Source organism: Monomorium pharaonis, chromosome 4, assembly GCF_013373865.1.
Source record: "Monomorium pharaonis isolate MP-MQ-018 chromosome 4, ASM1337386v2, whole genome shotgun sequence".
Lineage (NCBI taxonomy): Eukaryota > Metazoa > Arthropoda > Insecta > Hymenoptera > Formicidae > Monomorium > Monomorium pharaonis.
The window spans coordinates 16709626-16731913 of NC_050470.1; the positions used below are offsets into that span (position 1 = coordinate 16709626).

Consider the following 22288-nt stretch of genomic DNA (forward strand, 5'->3'; position numbering starts at 1 on the left):
TATATATATGTATATATATAAACATCATACTCTGGCGCAAAAAGAAACAAGACAAAAATTTTGACCGAATTTTTAGGCAATCTTCAAAGTAATGCAACTTTGCGAATTAATCATTCAAATTATATGTACTTTTTTTTAAATTAAAGGGCAAAGACTATTTTGAGAATCCCTAAGCAAAAGTTTAATTTGTTAAGTGTGAATCTTTTGTATTGCATAAAGACCAAACATGTTTCTTTTAATTGAAAAAGTAAAAATTTTTTATTACTTTTCACAAGTTTCTCGTTAAAATCTTACTAATATTAATCCAGATTTTTAAAGTTTATTCTTTTCTAAGCAATTAAAAAAAAATGCTCGGGATTCAGCATGTATTGAGTTCGCGCCGTCACGTCAGATGGCAGCAGCTATCGATCACCGTTCGCGTAGATCGTGGTGCGCCAGCATGCGTATATCACCAGAATTAACTACTTCGGTACGTGTGCTCTACGGCGGTGGTTCACTTTCGTTCATCGTGCTATTGTTTCGACATAGTTTTGGTGCTCGAATCTATTCGTAAGATCATAGGAGATTCATCCGACGATTACTCAAGGAAGGACTCATTTAATCATCATTAAAACTCATCCATACTGCTCTAGTGCATCAACATCGAGAGGCTCAAGCTCACTACGCCGGCGCCGCGTGATTCCGGCTCACGGGCATCATCGTCGTCACCGGTAACAAATTAATATAATTTCTGCCGAGTTAGTGGACATTGTTTAATGACTCTAAACAATCTCATTAGTGTGCTGAAAACCAAATAACCGCATGTAACGTGTCTCAATAAGATCTGTGATAAATATACGGTACGACTCGGACATCACGATGAATCCACGTGACACGTAATTGTAATGCATTTGATCTAACACCTGTTCCACAAACGTCCTCTCACCCTGCTTAACATCCTCAGGGGTTATGCAGCGAGTTCATCCAGCGAGACATGTATTCGCCGAGTTGCGAATACATGTCGATACAATGTTTTTTGTTGATTGCACACGAGTTTAAAATTTGCACTGCATTTTAGATCCGATGTGCACCACGTGAGGTTGACGGTCGGATTTTGCACATTATGTGGCCCTGAAAAGGGCTAATGTTTTAAATAAAATTTAAATTCTTATTTTTTATGTATGAGTAAGTGTATATTTGTGTGATATGAGCAGGCTACTAAAATAGCAAACCTTCTGTCGACTTCAATAAAATTAGCGCATTAGCTATCCGCTATATTCAGATCAGTAAGTGTAAATTTCCACCGATAGATGATGTGCAAAATCCGACAGTCAACCTCCACGTGGTGCACATCGGGTCACTCTGATGATTGAGCTAAACACGAATAAAATCAATGTGCAATATCATATTGATACTCAAAATTCATGATATTAAAAAAATACCGTATTTATTCGCTAAAATACCCTAAAATGCAGTGCAAATTTCAAACTCGTGTGCAATCAACAAAAAACATCGTATCTATATTTTTTTTTAATTGCTTAGAAAAGAACGAATTTAAGAATCTGAATGAATATTAGCAAGATTTTAACGAGAAATTTGTAAAAAATGATAACAAACTTTTACTTTTTTAATTAAAAAAAACGTCTTTGGTTTTCGTGCAATACAAAAGGTTCACACTCAACAAATCAAACTTTCGCTCTGGGATTCTCAAAGTAGAGGCTTTGCCCTTTAATTTAAAAAAAGTACATGTAATTTGGCTTATTTTTCGCAAAGTTGCTTTACTTTGAAAAATTCGGTCAAAATTTTTGTATCGTTTTCTTTGCACCAGTGTATATAAACATCATAGTTAAACATCATATAAAAAATTTAGATTTTTTTGCTCAACTTTTGCGAACTTAGCGCTATTTCAAACTTTTGTTCCTTTAATTCTGCCCAGTAGTTTAAAATCACAAATACATGTCACCACAACGTTTTTCACATCATCAAATTTAACTGTTAGTAATAACTTTACATTGTACGGCGAGAGAGCATAAACAAACCGCGCATAGAGCAGAGTGGCAACGTTTAGGGCCACGATTATTATATTATTATCAGATTAGATATCATACCTACACTATATATTGCATTCCATTGTCTGTGACAAATTGTGCTCAAATATGCCAACCTGTGACAATTTGTATCTCCTAAAAAGAAAGCACCTAATATTTATTTTGTATTATCTACTAAGCTTCGTTTGTTTTTCTTTAAAGAAGATAACGATGATTCTGAACATCCGGCAATATTTTAAATTTATGTCATTGTAAAACTTTGTGAATACAGCACAAAAATGCACTTAATGTAAAACTGAGCTATTTCAAGAGTATTTCAGTAATTACTGATATTGAACTATTAATTTTGGTAGCTCCGCGTTATTTGTTGCAGGCACTGGCAAACAGCACAAGCAAACGGTATAGTAGGAATTACTTCTACGAAGTAATTAAATAAAAACTTATCTGCCCAGTTTATGCTCTCTCGGCGTACAGAATATAAGGGCAATATATTCATAGCCAAATCTTATTTTAAGATCGTCTCAAGTAATGTCTCAAGATGCTAATACAGCTCTGTAATTGGTTGATTATATCTCAAAATTGTATTTAAGATGATTTTAAATATAAGACTCGACTATGAATAACGGTGTAAGTGGGAGACTTCCTTTTGGACACGTAACGATTGGACATGGCTCGATTGGACACGCTCGATTGGACATCGCATTATTGGACACCGCACGATTGGACACTGCATTATTGGACACCGCACAGTCTTCTAGTAAAAAACATTAATATATCATATGACAGATTATCTAACCTTAGAAATATCTGGCACAAAAAAACGTCGCTCTGCTAAAAAAAATGTAAATTTCAAACGTCTATATACGTATTTTTACGAGCATTTCGTTTTGCGTAGAAAGTCGCAAACTTATGTGGTGTAGAGAATGCTTCGCACACACACACGCACGCGCGCGCGCGCGCGCGTGGATTCAACAGGGGCCTTCGGCCTCTTCTTCCGCACCCATCCCATCCGTCACTAATCCATGTAAATTGTATTGGAAATCTGCAAACACATGTAAATGGGTGTGTGTGTGTATATCCCCAATCGTGTAGTATCCAACAATGCGGTGTCCAATCGTGCAGTGCCCAATAATGCGGTGTCCAATCGTGTGGTGTCCAATCGTGCGTGTCCAATCAAACCGTGTTCAATCCTTACGTGCCCAAACGGGATACTCCCAGTCTAAGTGATTTACGTGATACGAAAGATATGTTACACTTAACGTTCGCAATAATCTTGGAATTATTTCCTTCTTGTTGTTTATCAAATATTAAACAAAGGTAAATAATACTCGCCAGCGTTACAAGTAAAACGCACTAAGTGTCAACTATATTTTGAACTCCAGTTGAGATATCGTTGTAACATACATATGACAAATTAAATCTAGGGCACACAAAAATACATAAGCAGTAAGACATAAAATAAATAAATCTATTACAATTGAAAACTTAAGCAATGTTAAAAATTATAGTTCTATAGTACTACTGTGTAAAGTACTTTTCATTACTCATATTTTATAGTTTCTGAACATTGAACGCTGAAACACTTACCACGCAACAAGATGCAACGCGGTAGCCAATCAAAGTTGGATGAAGTGATTTTATTTTATGTAGCGAAAGATTTCGTTGCATTCATTTTCGCCACGTGATAAGCGTTTACCGTGTCCAATATGGCATATCCAATATAGCTATTACTATTTATGTATTTTAATGTGTTAAAGTCTAGTAGCTAGATCATAATACATAAAAAAATTTCAGGAATAAGACAATCCGCCAACCGTATACAAAAATATGTAATCAATGTGTAACAACAATCGAATTCTAGCATTGTAAACACAAAACTTAAGACGCGAGTAAAAATTTCAACAATTTCAACGTTGTTTTTAAAATGACTGCTTATGTTTTCGACTAATTGGTTGATTTATTTATTACTTCTATTTTATGTATTTTTGTATGTCTCGTAGGCTTCACAATTAAGAAATTAACCCTCCGTCTGTACATTAACCCCAAAAGGAAACAAACTAAATTTTTCACTTGTATATCACAAAACTGGTGATAGATGGAGCTTGGCTCCCTTTTAATAAATGACCAAAATAATTATTAAAATTTAAAATGTAGTCACTCAAGAGTACATAAGAATTTTTTAAGATTTTGTTGCATGTATTTAACATTTTAAAAACATTTTAAAAGGGACAGGACAAAAAGGAATCAGTGCACAGACCGTATTGGTGAAAGTAAGTGTACAGACGGAGGGTTAAAGCATAACATAATCGAATCCAAACTGCTGATTTCTTTACTGCTTACATTTTACTGGTTAAATTTTTTTTCTTTTTGCTATAGATCTTAGCACGTCATAGCGACACAATTACATACAATGTCAAAATAATAGATTAATCAAATCAAATATTAAATCCTGTTTTTTAAAAAATTGTAGTTGCCTTGATGTCATCCAAGTTTTTTATTTTATGGTCAGATTTTATAAATTTTTTCATCTTTGCTTTGTCCCGTTTCCTAAATAAAAAAATATTAGATTTTTATTATAAAAAAATTTTTTAACTATATAACTAAATAATATAAAAAATAATTAAAAATCTAATAACGTTTTAATATCAGAACTAACCAAATAATGTTCATATGCAAATTATTTTTCTTTTTACTTAATACTCTTTTTCATTTTTATTCCAGTATTTTTTCTTAAGAAAATATTCGTATTTAAAAGGTCAAAAATTTAATATTTTTTTAATATTCTTAAAAACTAAACGTCTTAAAAAAAAATATTTCTTAAGAAAATGCTAAAGTGCCCATCAAATTTAATCGGGGTCAATATAATGTAATCATTCGTGCATATCATTCACAAGATTTTGTATGCATTTCTTTTAGATTTAGAAATCCTTTTCCATCATATAAACTGGACTTTATAACAAGAATAAAAAAATATTTTTCAGACTGCGTTTTCTAATCTATAAAATAAATGTCCCTATTCCCGACCATGCTCCCTCTACTGGCCACTTTAACGTGAAACGTTATTTACGAGGCTGCCGATTCATCAACACGTTTATTAGTGGAGTGGAAAAATTCCAAAATTTATGTAGTACAAAAAAATTGTAGCGTGCAGAGTGAGTACAATAATTAGATATCCTTCTTTTCGCATTTTTTTGCCGCACGTCACCATCCACGCATATTCTTAAAAGTAAAGTTAAGAATTAAACCGGTCGTCTAACTAGTCTGTATTTCGTTAAAAATCCTTTTGTAAGGAATAATTCAAGCAATAGATGATTTGTTACAGTTTGATTGCCATACTCGGAAACAAAAATCAGTCGGAAACTGTCATATTTTTATTTATTCGATCGAGGTTAGGCATAGCAAAACGCCTGCATGTTCCCATTACCGTACACGTAAACGTCAGTGTATTGTCGAACACTAAAAAAATCTGCAAAAATATTAAAAATTTTGTAAATTTTAAAATAAGATTTTAAAAATATAAATTTTGTTCTTCGATTATTACATTAAGTTAAGCTAATATTGATTGTTTGATATTATTAAATTAAAATAAAATGCCTATTTTCATAATTTGTGTATTATTTATGTTTATCATTAATTTATGTTCATTTTTATATTTATTTTTCGTTTGAAACCTCCGCCTTGTATGCTCTAAAAAAAAGTGGTCGGTAATGGGGACATGCCCGGTCGGAATTGGATACAGCTGGTCGGTAGAAAGGGCACTAGTACGCCTTTATTCTTCTCTATCTAGAAAAATACTTGATGGAATGGGTTAAGTCTACAATTTTTGGAAAGTGCATGGATGAAGCTATCCACCAGTATAAAACTCTTTATCGAATTTATTTTCGTCACGCTTGACAACGCCATTCTTTGATTGGGTCTGCCTTATAGAGATCGGGAATAGGGACATTTATCTAAAATTGCAATTTGTAATTATTTACATTAACGATTTCGATGATCTTCAAATATGTTGTCAGGGTCATTATTCTGAACAACTTTTCCCTATACATGTTACCGCCGCTCGGTCTCAATTTTTAAGTTATACACAAAGGTTTATTTTTAATTTCTTGCTTCGATTTCATTAGTTTTGAAGCACGGGGAAGAGTGCGGTGTAGAAAACACATGGGCGGAGTGCAGGGAGAGATGCATCGCCTCTCTGCTCTGTAAGCAGGAGACGCGGGTAAACTATAAAATGAATTTTATCAATCCAGATAATATATTCAAAATATTGAACGTTGTTGGTGTAAAACTAGAGCCAACATTCCGCGATACGGAACTCGAAAAAAACATTATGTTGATCATATAACCGAGGGTGTTTCGACGGCGACATGACTTGAATAAAAGAAGAGTTGCATTTTTTTTCATAATGGCTGAAGTTTTTCCAATTTCTATTAAAAATAATAAAAATTAACGTAATTATTTACATTAGCGATTCCTTATCAATTTTGATGATCTTCAAATATGTTGTCAATGTTGTAAAAGTTTTAGACCACATTTGGCATTTATTAAAAAGTTATTAACACAAGTTTTATGATAATAAGGTAATTCTTCCGAATCACGGCTCTACTTCCAAATAGGCAAAAATTTTTGGTAGTGGCTTCTTATGGATAAAAAATAATCTAAATTACAATTTTTAGTCGAGGGAAGTTTAAAAAAAGTTATAAACAAAAAAGATTAAAAATGTACCATTGTTTTCTGACTAATATGGAATAAAATTTGTGATAAATCATAAAGTTATATGGTATAGAGGACGCGTGGGCGGGGAGGAGATCCGCCCCTCCTTTTGTACACCCCCTCCCCGTAATTTTTCCTAACTCTAACCCAACCAATTTTATGTCGTTATTTGGTTAATGCAAAAACATTGGAAACGAACTGCGTGGACTTTGTTTGGCATGAAAAGTCGCAAACCCGTAGAGAGCGTCCTAAATGCGCACAATAATAAATGGACACAGTAGGCTGAGTGAAACGGACACAGTAACAAACGGACAAAATCTGATGTACAAAATCCAATCGTCATTCTCCACGTGGTGCAGATCGGATCACTTTGATGACAGCGGTATGATTGAGTTCAATACGAATAAAATTAATGTACAATATCATATTCATACTCAAAATTCATGACATTCAAGAAATACCGTATTTGCTAAAATACCCTAAAATGCAGTGCAAATTTCAAACTCGTGTGCAATCAACAAAAAACATCGTATCGACATGTTTTTTTTTAATTGCTTAGAAAAGAATGAACTTTAAGAATCTGAATTAATATTAACAAGATTTTAACAAAAAATTTGTGCAAAATGATAACAAACTTTTGCTTTTTTCAATTAAAAAACACATGTTTGGTTTTCATGCAATACAAAAGGTTCGCACTTAACAAATCAAACTTTCGCGTAGGGATTCTCCAAGTAGAGTCTTGCCTTTTAATTTAAAAAAAGTACATGTAATTTGGATGATTTTTCGCAAAGTTGCATCACTTTGAAGATTGCCTAAAAATCGGTCAAAAATTTTGTTTCGTTTTTTTGCGCCAGTGTAAATTGATGTCGCTGGTACGAACTCAAGAATATGAGCGCTTTCCGGATCCTAGCGTTATTTGAAGCTAGTTACTTGAAAGCGTCCTTGTTACAATCGCACTTGATAAGGACCTAAATGTAAGGTCGAAATGTTGTACTTTTCTATTTTATATGAATAAAAAATTGGCCAATTCGTTGACTAAATTAAGGAGTTTCATGTATATATATACTTTTATACATTACTAACGGTCATGATCTTAACAACATATAAACCTGCGAACATAAACATAAACCTGTAAAGCAAGATCTACCATATTTGACTAAAGTTTTATAAATACGATACATGATATCAGTGCTTTACGTAAAGTAAACGACATTTATGCTTGTACAGTACCACATGGGTTTGCAACTTTCCACGCCAAACAAGATCCACGCTGTTTGTTTCCAATGTTTTCGCATTAATCAAATAGCGACATAAAATTAGTTGGGTTAGAGTTAATAAAAATTATGAAGAAAGGCTTCCCTATACCATAATATTGGATTGTTTATATATACGCACTTTAGCATCCTTCTATCCAGGACACCCCTACCGACGGGTGAGTGCGGAAGGGGGGGCCAAAAGTCTCCTTTGCACCCCGTGTGTGTGTGTGTGTGCGTGCGTGCGTGCGTGCGTGTGCAGAATCAGGAAACAATGATACATTTTTATATCTTTTTTGTTTATAACTTTTTTTCACTTTCCCTGACTAAAAATTGTTTTTTATATTAGTTTTTAAACATAAAAAACCACTACAAAAGTTTCAGCCCATTTAAAAGTAAAGCCGTAGTTCGGAAAAATGGGAGTGGCTCACTTGAACACAGTACAATTGGACACAGTGCAGATAGACACGTTACAAACAGACAAAATAATTTACAGTTTAAATGGACACAGTAACTTTTAGACAAATAAGACATAAATTTTGGACACGTTAAAAATGTACACCGTACATTTCTACACTGTAAAGTTGTACACCACAAAATTGTACACCGTACATTTTTACACCATAAAGTTGTACACCGCAAAGTTGTATACTGCACATTGCAAACAAAGTAAAGTTCATATGTGTTTGCAGATTTCCAATACAATGTACGTGGATTAGCGACTGAAACGGGAGCCGAAAGCCCCCCTCGCAAGCCCCGTAGGTGTACGCGCGCGCAAAGCATTCGCGAAATGTTCGTAAAAATACGTATATAGACATTTGAAATTCACGCATTTTTTGCATGGCTTGTGTTAGAAAGAGCATGCGCTTGTAACCAAGAAGCATGAGGATATGATCCTGCTTCTTGGTTACAAGCGCATGCTCTTTCTAGCACAAGTTGCGCATGCTCAAGCCATTTCGTCGGTATGACAAATCTTATAACTTGATAGTCGTCAACTTTAACTGTTGATCTCCCTTCGTAGAGCAGAGCAACGTTTTTTTTTGCTAAATTTGTTTTGTGCAAAAACGCGTCGATTAAGCCTAAATTCAACAAATTCAGTGAGCAGTGAGCTCTCCTTTAGTATTACCATACAACAAGGTAAATCTTTTACGTATTTAAATAAACAACTTCGTTGTATACGATTTTACGTGTCCAAATGAACGGTGTATAACTTTACGGTGTAGAAATGTACAATGTACAATTTTGCGGTGTACAACTTTGCGGTGTACAACTTTATGGTGTAGAAATTACGGTATACAACTTTACGGTGTACAACTTTGCGGTGTAGAAATGTACGGTGTACAACTTTGCGGTGTGCAAATCGGTAAAAAATCGCTAATGTAAATAATTACCTTACAATTATAAAAAGTTAGAGAAGTTAATCTTTTTTCTAGACTTTTAATCTTAGTGAATTGCACGATATTGTTCGTATATGTTATCCCTAAAAAAATGTTTCATTCTGTACATATATATTGTAAATTTTGTATACTAAGCACATATTGTCATCAAGTAACAGCTCTAAATGCAAAAAATAAAATTTTTTTTCGTTTATATCAACTCAATCGTATTCCTCTAAATTTCAATGCGTACTTTAATTCTATAAAAGAATTTTGCAATTCTAAATAATATCGACTAAAATAGGTGACTTTAGGATCCCCTTAAGATATTATGTACCTTCCAGTTGTGCTCAAAGACGATTCGCGAAAAAGAGAAAGAATGCAAATAACCTTTTCTCGCCAGAAAGTCAATATATTGACGCTACAATGATCCAAACATTATACGGGTTATATCTAAGATATAACATTTTGGGATTTTCTAAGAAAATTAAGTTTTCAATGCCGACAGTCAAAAAGTTAAAGTAAGCGAAAAATGATACACCTTTGAACACTACTGGGGTACACACGCATGGCACTTCGTGTCCGTGTGCACACGTACATAACACACAATCTCGCAACAGAGTAAACGAGGAGCTGGCAACGTCGCATTGCACGAGAGCAGCGAGAGAAATAAAGTGAAACTGAGACTCACACTCAAATACTCGCTTCATCTTCTCTCTCCAACTCTCGTTCAGAGAGTCGCACGACGTTGCCGCTACGCTGTAAGTGAGTCACTTCCTATACTTATAGTCGCGATCAAAATAATGAACTTTCGATTAAATTTATGTAAAAACGAGGCAATTATCATAAACTTTGTTTTAATTTAATATAAATACTACGTTCTAACAAATGTTAGTTTTTTTTTTTTTTTTAAGAAAATCTGTTGTTAGAATTCTTGTCTGTAAGCCATAACGTTCGATTCTTTACGTTCGGTCTATCTTCCCTATATTAAAGACTCAACTTTGAGGCTTTATATCTCAAGTGCGGTACGGTAAATTGTTTTAAAATTTCCATCAGTTATGCAAAATAGCTTGATTTACCTGTATAACAAATTTTTTCAAAATCTATTAAAAATTGATTTCGGCTAATAATATCTTAGGGGATGATAAAGTTGTTCTATTTTACCGATTATTTTCCTACTCACTAATCTTTTATTAAGTGAACAACTTTGCTTTCGCCGTTTTCCAATAGATGGCTGTAGCGGTAGGTGATGGTCGAAATAAACAGATCGTAGACATCATACAATAAGCATTTGTAGACATAACGCCATCGAAATATTAGTCGATTGTGTTCGCATCATAAAGTTATTCTTGATTGAAAATGTTGGCTTATAAAATTCTCCTCATTTGCGGAAGGTATTAATTTTTTGCTTCAATATGAAGAAATCTGTGGCTGAGGCTCATCAAATGCTCTCAAATAGTATGGTGAGGCCGCTATTAGTAAAAGAACGTGTCGAGAGTGGTTTCAATGCTTCAAAAACGGTGATTTTTGACGTCGAAGACCGGCATGACGATAGAAGAAAGTTTTCGAAAATGCAGAATTAGAGGCATTACTTGATCAAGACTCGTGTTAAACGCTAGAAAAATTGGTAGGATTATTGGGAGTGACTCAACAAGCCATTTCAAAACGCCTGAAAGTCATGGGAATGATTCAGAAACAAGGAAATTGGGTGTCGTAAGAGAAATGTTGAAGCCGAGAAATGTTGAACGGTGTTTGTTTGCTTACAAACAGCTGCTTGTAAGACAAAAATGGAAGGGATTTCTGCATCGTATTGTGACTGGGAATGAAAAATGGATTCATTACGATAACCCCAAGCGCAGAAAATCATAAGACTTCCCAGTCATGCTTCTACGTCGACGGTCAAACCAAATATTCACGTCTCCAAGATCATGCTCTGTATTTGGTGGGACCAGCTCGGCGTAGTGTTAAGAGCTACTAAAACCGACTGAAACATTCACAGACGATCGGTATCGAAAGCAATTGATGCGTTTGAGCCAAACACTGAAAGACAAACGGCCGCAATACAATGATAGACACGATAAAGTGATTTTGCAGCATGACAATGCTCGATCCCATGTCGCAAAGCCCGTCAAAACATACTTGGAAATGTTGAAATGGGAAGTTTTATCCCACCCGCCGTATTCTCCGGACATTGCTCCCTCTGACTATCACTTGTTTCGATCAATGACACACGGCCTGGCTGACCAGCACTTCCGTTCTTATAAAGAAGTAAAAAATTGAATCGATCCGTGGATCGTTTCAAAAGATGACCAGTTTTTTCAACGCGGGATTCGTATGCTGCCAGAAAAATGGGAGAAAGTAGTGGCCAGCGATGGACAATACTTTGAATCGTAAATGTATATGTTTTTCACAATAGTCTTGAATTTCGAAAAAAAAAACGGCGGAAACAAAGTTGTACACCTAATAATTGCATTAACAGAATTAATAATCCTTCTCTAAAATTATAGACGATAACAAAGTCCGACTATAACAATTTTGTAGGAAAAACAAACAAAATTTTTAATTGTCAGCTTCTGGCGTCAACTAATAACATGTGCTCGATGTAAAAATTTTAGACCTTGTACGCATAAACCAAGCCTGGGTCGTTGTTGAGTAAACATTTAGAAACAATACTACGCTTTCAGATTAAACATAGGCGTTCTAATAAAAAAGTTTAATGAGTACAAAAATTTCGTGTCTGAAAAGAGCAGTCAAAAAATTTTTTTTTAATTCTCAGTATGAAATTTAATTCATAAACTGATATTAATACATGTATTTTAATTGTAGAAAAAAATCTAAATCTGTAAAGAAATACATACAATATCCTGTTAATGATGTACATTGTACATGAATGACTTTACACTATCGACCTCGAGCAAGTATTATTTAATGACATGAAATTTATTATTTCAACAAAATTACAAGCGAGAAAAGCAAGCAGTACATAGATCATAGTCAAAACATTTAATTTAGCTCAATTATTATGAAATGTTTTTCAATAAAAATGAAATTTATAAATACATGTGTCATCATGCTCTTTTCATAATTATATCATTTGTGTATCTTTGTTTTGACTTACATAAAACCATAAGTTAAAAATTCAAAAAGTAGAAAATAATTATATTAAGTTCATTACTATCATGTTCATTGAAACATGCATTACTGTCACTGCAATTTTGAAAATTTTTTCAAAATAAAATAAATATAAATATTGAGTCAAAATTTTACCATAAAAAGAGATATTTGCTAATTAGAAGATTTTTATAAAACGTGACGCATACTACAGAAATATTAAGATAAGGAAAATAAGAATTTTGATAATTAAGTATCTAAAACAGAATCACACAACTGTGATTACAAATAATTTATTATATATATTTCCAATAATTTCGGATACGAAAAAACTTAAAAAATTAAAATTATTCGAAGAAACAGAATATTATATAGATCTAAATTAACTACAATAAAAATCGCATGCTAACTATAAAAAAGTGTACTTAAATTTTTTAGTTTTACTCGAAACTGTTTTTATTCCTTAGAACAACTTTCTTAGAAATTATTAGGAATATTGACTCAAATTTTTGCAAGTTTATTATACATCCATCTTTTATTAAACTAAAATTTTTATTATATATTTCTGATTACTTAATATTTTTGTTTATAACTAAAATTACAAAATTTTTCAGGCTAAGTATAAAATTTCTTACAAAAGCTGGTATTTTGTTAAAAGATGTTTTTATTTAGTTCTAGTTTCAATGATATCTATATTTTCTTTGGCTGTAGTCAACATAACATTACAAATGCTCCAAAGTGCTTGACTGGTCAATCAAAAAATTTTACAAATTTAATAATCAAAGAATACTTCAAATACTTTACAGCATCAAGTTAATCGTAGCCTTCAATAATAAAAATTTGATTCTTAAATGTCTAAAACGGGTCGCATTCATTTGACCGACAATCACTTGACCGACACCACTTGGCCGACAGTACACTTGATCGACAGTATCACTTAGTCGACAATTACACTTAACCGACACGATTATTTGACCGACAGTATCACTTAATCGACAATTACACGACCAACAAGTATACTTAACCGACACGATTATTTGACCGACAGTTCACTTAACCGACACTACTTGGCCGACACACTTGCTCGAAGTGAGTCTTAGATGCGCACAGTAACAAACGGACACAGACCAAACGAACACAGTAACAAATGCGCACAGACCAAATGCGCACGGACCAAATGCGCACGGACCAAATGCGCACAGACCAAACGGACACAGTACCAACAGATTTACCACATGGGTTGCGACTTCTGAGGGCACCCCTACCGGCGGGGTGGGTGCGGGAGGGGGGGCAAAGCCCCTCTTGCACCCCCCCCCCCGTGTGTGTGTGTGTGTGTGTGTGTGTGTGTGTGTGTGTGTGTGTGTGTGTGTGTGTGCGCGCGCGCGCGCGCGCGCGCGCGCGCGCGTGCAAAGCATTCTCTGCACCACATGGGTTTGCGACTGTGCGCATTTGTTACTGTGTCCGTTTGATCTGTGTCCGTTTGTTACTGTGCGCATCTGTGAATCACTCCGAGCAAGTATGTCGGCCAAGTGGTGTCGGTTAAGTGAACTGTCGGTCAAATAATCGTGTCGGTTAAGTGGACTTGTCAGTCATGTAATTGTCGATTAGGTGATACTGTCGGTCAAGTGCACTGTCGGCCAAACGGTGTCGGTCAAATGAACTGTCGGTCAAGTAATTGTCGGCCAAGTGTACTAGACCCGTCTAAAACAGCTACCATTTATCCTACTGCTTCTACGCATTTTAATATAAGTATAATTAGCTGTTAAGTCATTTTATAATATCTAAAAAAGTAGCATTTTTAAAAGATCTGTTTCATTTCAATGTGAAAAAAACAAAGTTTTTAGAAATTTTTTGAAAAAAATACTACGTGATGAATTTTAATTTAAAACTTCGTACGTTTATTCTATATATTTTTATTAAAGTGTAGATTTAAGTATGCTTCCCAGGTAAACCACGAATACATATATATCGCAACTCTCTCTTCGCTTTACAATGTCTCATTAATGTGTAGAATAAAATTATAAAAAATATTAAATTTTTAAAGATATAAAATAATAACAAGGTATTTCTGGAAAAAAAAACTAAATATAATATTTCAAAACTTATTAGATCGACTGATTTCTATTTTAACATATATTTTTACTTCTACAACTTCTTATAAAATTTTTAAAATTGTAAAAACAAAAATTTTTTGTGGTAAAAAAGCTAATGTTTTGTATATTTTTTTTGTATATTTTGTATATTTTTCAGCAACGTCTTTGTTATTTTATAACTTTTAAATAAATTAATATTTTTTTAATAATTTCTGCTCTAGGCATTAATAAAGATATGCATAGAATAAACATACAAGTAAAATAAATATATAAAACTTAATCTCAATCCGCGTGGTTAAAAAAATTATAAAAACAATTTTGTTTAAAAAAAATCGTTACTAATTTAAAAAAATATTAAAACAGTAGTAAATTTTAATATTGGTTATTCTTTTTCAAAAAATTCTGAAAAACTTTTTTCGACCTTTCAAACAAATATATTCCCTTCATACAATTTTAATACATGTCTATCTCGTCCTAAAATCATACTATTCAAAATTCTCATAAATATATTTCATTTTATACTTATTTTACCACCAATTTTATACTTACAATTTTATGACGGTTGGTGCAACAATGTTTCTCTGTTGAAACGATTTATATCGTTCTTTCAGTAAATTTTTAGAAGGTTTACAATTTCTCAAATTGCCAGTTAATTCTTCTGCTAACTGAAAATCAGGATCAATGGGCTCAAAACTGGTCTTACTTAGTGTCTTTGGCATAAGAGATTCTCTCTCATATTTCTTTATACGTTTCTGCCGCAAGAATTCTTGCTTTCTCTCATTTACTTCTATCTGCATTTGCAGAACTTTTAATTTATAAATGTCAGATACTTTTTTCTTCTCTAGTTTCATCAATGCACGTTCATTAGCTGCTTGTTTCTGTTCTCGTTGCTTCCTTCTTTGCACAAGCGTCTTTTTAGCATTCTTTATAGATTTATTATTTGTTATTTCGATTGAATCCTCTTGATCATAATACTCATTAGATTTAAAATTTGATGTAATTCGATTCTTCGGCAAACCTTCTGACATTTCTTTCATGATATCTTCATCTCTTTTCTGTAATGAAATCTGAAAAAAAAAATTAAAAAATTTAACATTACAAGTTAATTCAAAAGATACAAAAGTTAAAAAATATTTAAATTAGAACTTATAGATAAAATTATAAGTTAAAACTACATAAATAATGTAAAAATATTAATTAAAAATATAATTATATATATATATATGTATATATAATTCTAAAGTGTCAGCATAAATAAACTTACACCTAAATACTAACTCAAGTCAAAAAATTTTTGTTAAATTTTTTGTAACTTAAAATAATATTTGGCCCGCGCATATTGCACGACAGCGAGGACAGTGGCTGCAATTCTGATGGGGATTCTTCCCTGGAAGCTCACCGCCGTCATAAGGGTTCGTATGTACAAGCGGGAACTCCGCGAGGAGAGTGATCATTACGCCCCGCGTCAAGGACTGTCTGAAAGGCCAGGAGTGGCGGATGCTAGTAGCCAACTAGTAGAATGAGCTGCTCAGCATCAGCAGTATGACCGTCGCGGCCGTGAGACCTCTCCTTGCCGATTGGTTGGTAAGGGTTCACGACAGGGTAACTTTCCACGTGGCAGAGGTGATCTCCGGACATAGTTGTTTCAGAGACTACCTATGTCGAATTGATAGAGAGCACACTGGGCATTGCCACCAGTATGGAAAGGAGAATGCATTGCAGCTGTGTGGAGGCCATTCGGAAGATAGAGTAAATTTAATCACAGCCTTAGGAACAAAATAATTGTCTCTGGCTACGGTCATCAAAGCCGTGGTCGGAAACGAGGACAAGTAAAGAGCGTTCGTCTTTTTCTGCAACCGAATAATGGCGCAGAGGGAGATCTACGAAAGGAAACGGAGAGATAAAGTTGTTCTCCCCACTCTCTCTGGCGCGCCTTCTTCAGGAGGTAGACTGACGCCGCACAATGATCAAGACAACTAAAAACGTGGCCAAAACTCATTTTTTCAACACTTTTAAAATATTATCAGAACATAACTTTTTACTTTTAAGCCTTTACTAAATTTATATAAAGTTATAGTTCAAAAAAATCACATTCACGGAAGTTATACGTGCACAAAGATCATAAAAATCGTAAATCTCTTATATGATTTTGAGAATCAGAATCAGGATTACATTTGTGATTTCATTCAAAGTTGTCTTTAAGTCAGCTATTAGAGCTTTTTATCGATGTTTGGTATATGTATGTATTTATTATACTGTGTCCCCTCAGGGATTACAGTCATCATGATTTATACATATATCCATCCAGCCCTGTACGCCCTGGCCATTACTGTAGCCTTACAAATATCACCACCCTCCCTTTCGCGTCCCTTCTAACTCTCTTTTCCTATTCCATATCCTCTTATCCTTTCCTATTCCATGTCCTCATATCCTCTCCCCTCTTCTCCCAACTCCTCTTACTCTTCCCCCTTCTCACTTAAACTCTCTTTCTCTCTTCATCTCTCTCCCTCCTCTCTTCATCATTCCCCCTCATCACAATTCCACCTCTTTTCCTCCACCCAGATCTCTATATTGCTGAATTCCACCCATCGCCTCTTCGCTCTCTCCCTTTTTGTAGCCTCTACGATCCTCCATCTCCTCCTCGTCTCTTCAATTAACATCCAACTCCCTCAGCACCATTATTATGATCCGCCTCCCCCTTCTTTTTTCTACCTCCCCTTCCCAACTCTCTCTATTCCCTTACACATCCTCTTCTCACTTCCTAGTCCTCTCCTCCAACTCTTCTCCAGGTTACGCTCCTCTACCTTTTCTTCCTTTTTACTTCCTCTCTTTTCTCGATTCACTTCCGTATTCTCTCTTCCCATTCTGTCCTCTCTCCGTCTATTCTCCTCGTGTCCATCCACCTCTCATCTTCCTTCTCCTGTCGTTCAGTACTGCCGCTGTTCCCGATCCTCTTCTTCCTCTTTTTTTGATCCCATCACGCTCTCCGTTTCCACCTCCTGCACGTCCTCTTAAATTTTAATAATACATGTTTTCTCCGCATTGTTGAATTACTGCTTGCAGCCGATTCCCCAAGTTAATGCAAGCCCTAATTTCTTCAATATGAAACTTTTTCAATCCGCCAGTGAACAATGACAAATTGGAAAATTATTAACTAATCGACAGTACTGGCCTAAGTAATGTTTATTAGTAAATGTTCATAACGTTTCGGCCTTCGTTTAGACCCTTATCAAATGATAGTCTTGAATTGAAAACGCAGCTAAACTTTAATCATGTACATACGTCAAAGATTTTCCCCAAAAAACAAGCATGTGGTAGAATTTAATATGAGAATTTTCAACTGCATTGACTGTTATAACTAAATGCGTCACGTACCACAATGAGTTTGTCAAATTTTTTATAGTGAAACATAATTAATAACGAAAAAAGTCTGCACATCTTGTTAAACGTGTCGGAGCGACTAATTTCTTCTTGTGGAATGTCATTCCAGATTTGAATTACGACTTGTGACAAGTCTTGGAGATTGACAGGTTGTTAAATTTTTCAACCTACGACCCATTATGTCCCATACGTGTTCTATGGGATTCAAATCTGGATTTACTGTAGAATGTAGAAGCAGTCTAATTGAATTTTTCGCCATAAATTCGAGTAATGCCTGCGGTATGCGGCCGTGCGTTATTCTGCATAAGGATGAAATTTCTTCCTATGCGACGACTCATTGGCAGCACATGAGGTCGCAAAATTTCTTCCGTATCGTACCACTGTCATTCCTGGTGTTGGTAGAACAACAAGATTGGTACGCTGATTCAAGGTGATTCCTCCCCATACCATTATGGAGCCGCCGTTGAATCCAAATGTAAACAAAACACTGGTCCGATTAGTGTCCGTACAATCACACAACGTTGTTTACATTGAGTAATTTCCGTAAATACCGAAAGCCGCCAGTGTTTTGTTTCCATTTGGAAGCATTTTTCATTCATTCTCGAGTTGTACTGTCCCGAGAACGTACAGTTTTCCTTTTAATACAAAAGTAAGAAGTGTTGATTTACAAAATGCGGCAACTAAATCAAGTTCAGCGTGCGCAAATTATTGCGCTTATGAGAGAAAGTTTCTCTCAATCCTACACTGCAAGACGACTTGGAATAAACCAATCAGCAGTTTCTCGCATTTGGTCTCGTTATCAAGAAACGGAAAATTTGCAGCCACGAGGGCAAGGTCGAGCACGCATTACGACTGCACAAGAAGATCGCGATATTGTAAATTTTACTATGCGAAATCCAACGGCCATAGCCCAACAAATTGCAGAAACAGGTCGTTAAATTAGTGATCAAACGGTGAGAAAACGTTTACACAAGGCAGGTCAAAGATCCCGGAGTCGCTGCCGTGTACCAATGTTAAATGTTGGGCATCAACGTGCTCGCTTAGAATATGCGCAAGCTCATGTTTGCTGGACAATGAGACAATGGCAAAACGTGTTCTTCACCGACGAATCACGACTTTCATTATTCTGATGGGCGAATTCGAGTCGTCGGGGACAGCGATATGACAAAGCATGCGTCGCTCCTGTAAAAGGATTCAACGGCGGCTCCATAATGGTATTGAGGGAAATCAACTTGAATCATCGTACCAATCTTGTTGTTCTACCAGCACCAGAAATAACAGCGATATGTGGAAGAAATTTTGCAACCTCATGTGCAGCCAAGTCGTTGCATAAGAAAAAATTTCATCCTTATGCAGGATAACGCACGGCCGCATACCGCAGGCATTACGAATTTATGGCGGAAAACTCAATTAAACTGCTTTCACATCCTGTAGTAAGTCAAGATAAACCCCATAGAACACGTATAGGACATAATGGGTCGTAGGTTGAGAAATTTAGCAACCTGTTAATATTCAAGACTAGTCACAAGTCATAATTCAAATCTGGAATGACAAGAAATTAGGACTTGCATTAACATGAGGAATCGGCTGCAAGCAGTAATTCAACAACGCGGAGAAAACACGTTATTAAAATTTAAACACACACACACACACACACACACACACACACACACACACACACACAAGTGAAGGGAGACTCACTTTAATCAAGCACTCTGAAAATGAGCCATTCTACAAGCACGCACGCACACACGTACACACAAACACACACACTCTCTCTCTCTCTCTCTCTTACACACAGAAAAACGGATCTTTTCAGGGCCATATAATGTGCAAAATCCGACCGGCAACCTCGCCGTGCACATCAAATAATGCCAATGCCGGTGATATATGCCAAAAATGCAAGGGTTATTTTAAAGTGCTGTATCTTTGCGAAAAAAAATGGCAGCGACTTTACTTTTTTTTAGAAATTGAAGAAGAAGGTTCGTACTTTATGTTTCTGCAAACAGTATCCCCGAAAAAAAATGTAGCAAGTTCATGCATTCCGTCAAACCTTGTAATTTTCAATATAATAAACATGCCCTCACATTTAAGATGTTACAGTGGTAGGGATACATCACACCTAAAATCGAACTATATTATCTTAAAGTAGAGATTTCAAGCTTTAATTTAAAAAAAGAACATAATTTTATGTTGATGATTTTTTGCGGAGTTACCGTCAGTCAAAATTGGCCTAAAATTTTTCTATGCCATATTTTTTTAGCGATATATATATGCATGTCCAGTGGCAGTTTCCGCGACTTTTCACACTTTATATCGGCCGATTCTAGGACATTTGGCATTTTCCAGGACTATCCTGGAAAAAATTTGTCTTACGGCAGTTTCCAAGACGTCTTGGAATCTACCTTACAAATACAAGGGCAGGTTCCGGAACTGTACATCTGAATATATATACATTTTGTACATCCAAATGTATTGGCAGATTTCAGGACAAATATGTAAACCACAAATAATTATTATAAAGTCAATACGTATAATAATTAAATTACCAAAAAAATTAGTAAAAAAATTTGTTATTATCATAACTATAAATTAATTTATATATTAAAATCATTTCGTATTGGAAACACAATAAATAGACTTTATTGTGTTTCCTCAGAAGTTACAAGGCGCTTTTGACACGGAGCGTTCCCAAACCGTTTACATCTATATCTTAACCACAACCTCCGACTACCCCTTCTCGCACGTCCTTATCGCCCGTTCTCCCCCCCTCCTGCAGCCCCTCTTCTTTTGCCCCTTTTATCCCCCGCCTCTACTTCTCTCAGTCCCCTCCATTTCCTTCCCCACAGAACCTTACTCCCTCCCCTTCTACGATCCTTTATCCTATTCCTCTTCCTCTTCCCTTCTATTGTCCTTCTTCATCCCCTCTCGCCACTCTTCATATCTCTTTTTCTTCCCCCTTTTTCCTCCTACCTTCCTTCTTACTGCTTATCCTCCTTTCTCCACCCCCCCCTTCACCGTCCCAACTCCATCTCCTCTCGTCTACCCATAACCCTCTGTTTGTCACTTCCACCCATTTACCCTTTGCCCTTTCTCTTCTCGCCGTCTCTAAAATTCTCCACCTCTTCCTTCTCTCCTCCATCGTCAGATCCTCGCTAATTCCAACCCCCCATATCCCTTTCATTTCACCTCCCCTTGCCAACAATTCCACCCTGTCAACCTCCCCGGCTATCTTCGTTATGAATACCCGTATTCCCCCTCCGCCTTCCTTTCCTCCACACTATCTAAAACAACCCTCCTCCCCAGCACCTTCTCAATGATACCATCTATAAAATATCTTCTCTCCTCCTCGTCCTCCCCTTTACATACATCCTTCTCTTCTCTTTTTGTCCTCTTCTTTCTTTCTTGTCATGTCTTTCCTTTTGCGTAGCCCTCTCTCTTTCGTCTAGTCTGTCCTTCATCTTTTACTCTGTCTCTTTCCTTCTGTCCATCCTCTTCCTCTATTTTTCCTTCTTCCTGTGCTCTTCTCTCCTTTCCGTTCTTCTCCCTTCCTCTGCCTCCCTCTGCCTACAGCCATTTTTCTTCCTCGGAACCTCTCCTCTTTCACCTTCCTCTCCTTCCTTTACTATATCCGACTGCATTTTCCTCTCTGCCATCCATCTTTCTTTTTCCTCCTTTTCTCTCCTTCTCAACTACTTTCTTCCTCTCACCTCCTCCCACTTGCTCTCCTCCTCCGCTTCTCTCCACCACTCCTCCATCATCTCCTTCGTCATCTCGTTTTCCTCCTTACTCTTCTCTCTCCCCTCTTTCTCCACATCCCCCCTTGTTGACTCCTTTTCCTTACTCTTCCCTTCCTCCTTCCTCTTCTCTCCATCCTTTGGCTTCTCCCCTTTCCTCCTTCCTCTTCAATTCTGTCTTCTTCCATCTGTTTTCCCGGTGCCTGTACTCGCTCTTCCTCCTTTTGTCTCCTCTTCTCTTCTTCCTCTCCTCACCTTCTAACCTGTTCCTCTTGCTCTTCCATCCTTTCCGTCCTCTTTCCGCTCTCCCTCCTCTTTGCCTTTTCCTATGTCTTCTTTTTTTTCCAACCATGTTTCCTCCATAACCCTAACATCTGCCTTAAGCACTCTCTTATCCCTTTCAACTCCTCCCTTATTTCCTTCAGCTCTCCAATTTCCATCTTCTTATCGCCAACTTCTTTTCTTTTATTTCTTTCTTCTCTCTTTTCTACGTTACACTTCTCGTTTTTCGCTGCTTTCTCCACCATTGTTTTACTCCTCTTGCCATGTGACACTTCACCTCACTCTATCTCGATAATCGATATACCACGTCGACTCTTT

The 22288-nt window shown here is 35.8% G+C and overlaps 1 protein-coding gene across 1 annotated transcript in view; it reads right to left on the reverse strand.

Moving 5' to 3' along the window:
- Positions 1-3364: 3364 nt before the first annotated feature.
- Positions 3365-22288, reverse strand: part of LOC105837946 (ribosome biogenesis protein NOP53) — a 47688-nt gene continuing 28764 nt past the window's right edge. The window contains exons 3-4 of the mRNA XM_012683152.3: positions 15120-15637; positions 3365-4574 (exon numbers count right to left, since the gene is read on the reverse strand). Of these exons, the coding sequence (XP_012538606.1) occupies positions 4484-4574; positions 15120-15637 (609 nt within the window). The 3' untranslated portion in view covers positions 3365-4483. The remainder of the gene's footprint in view (positions 4575-15119; positions 15638-22288) is intronic.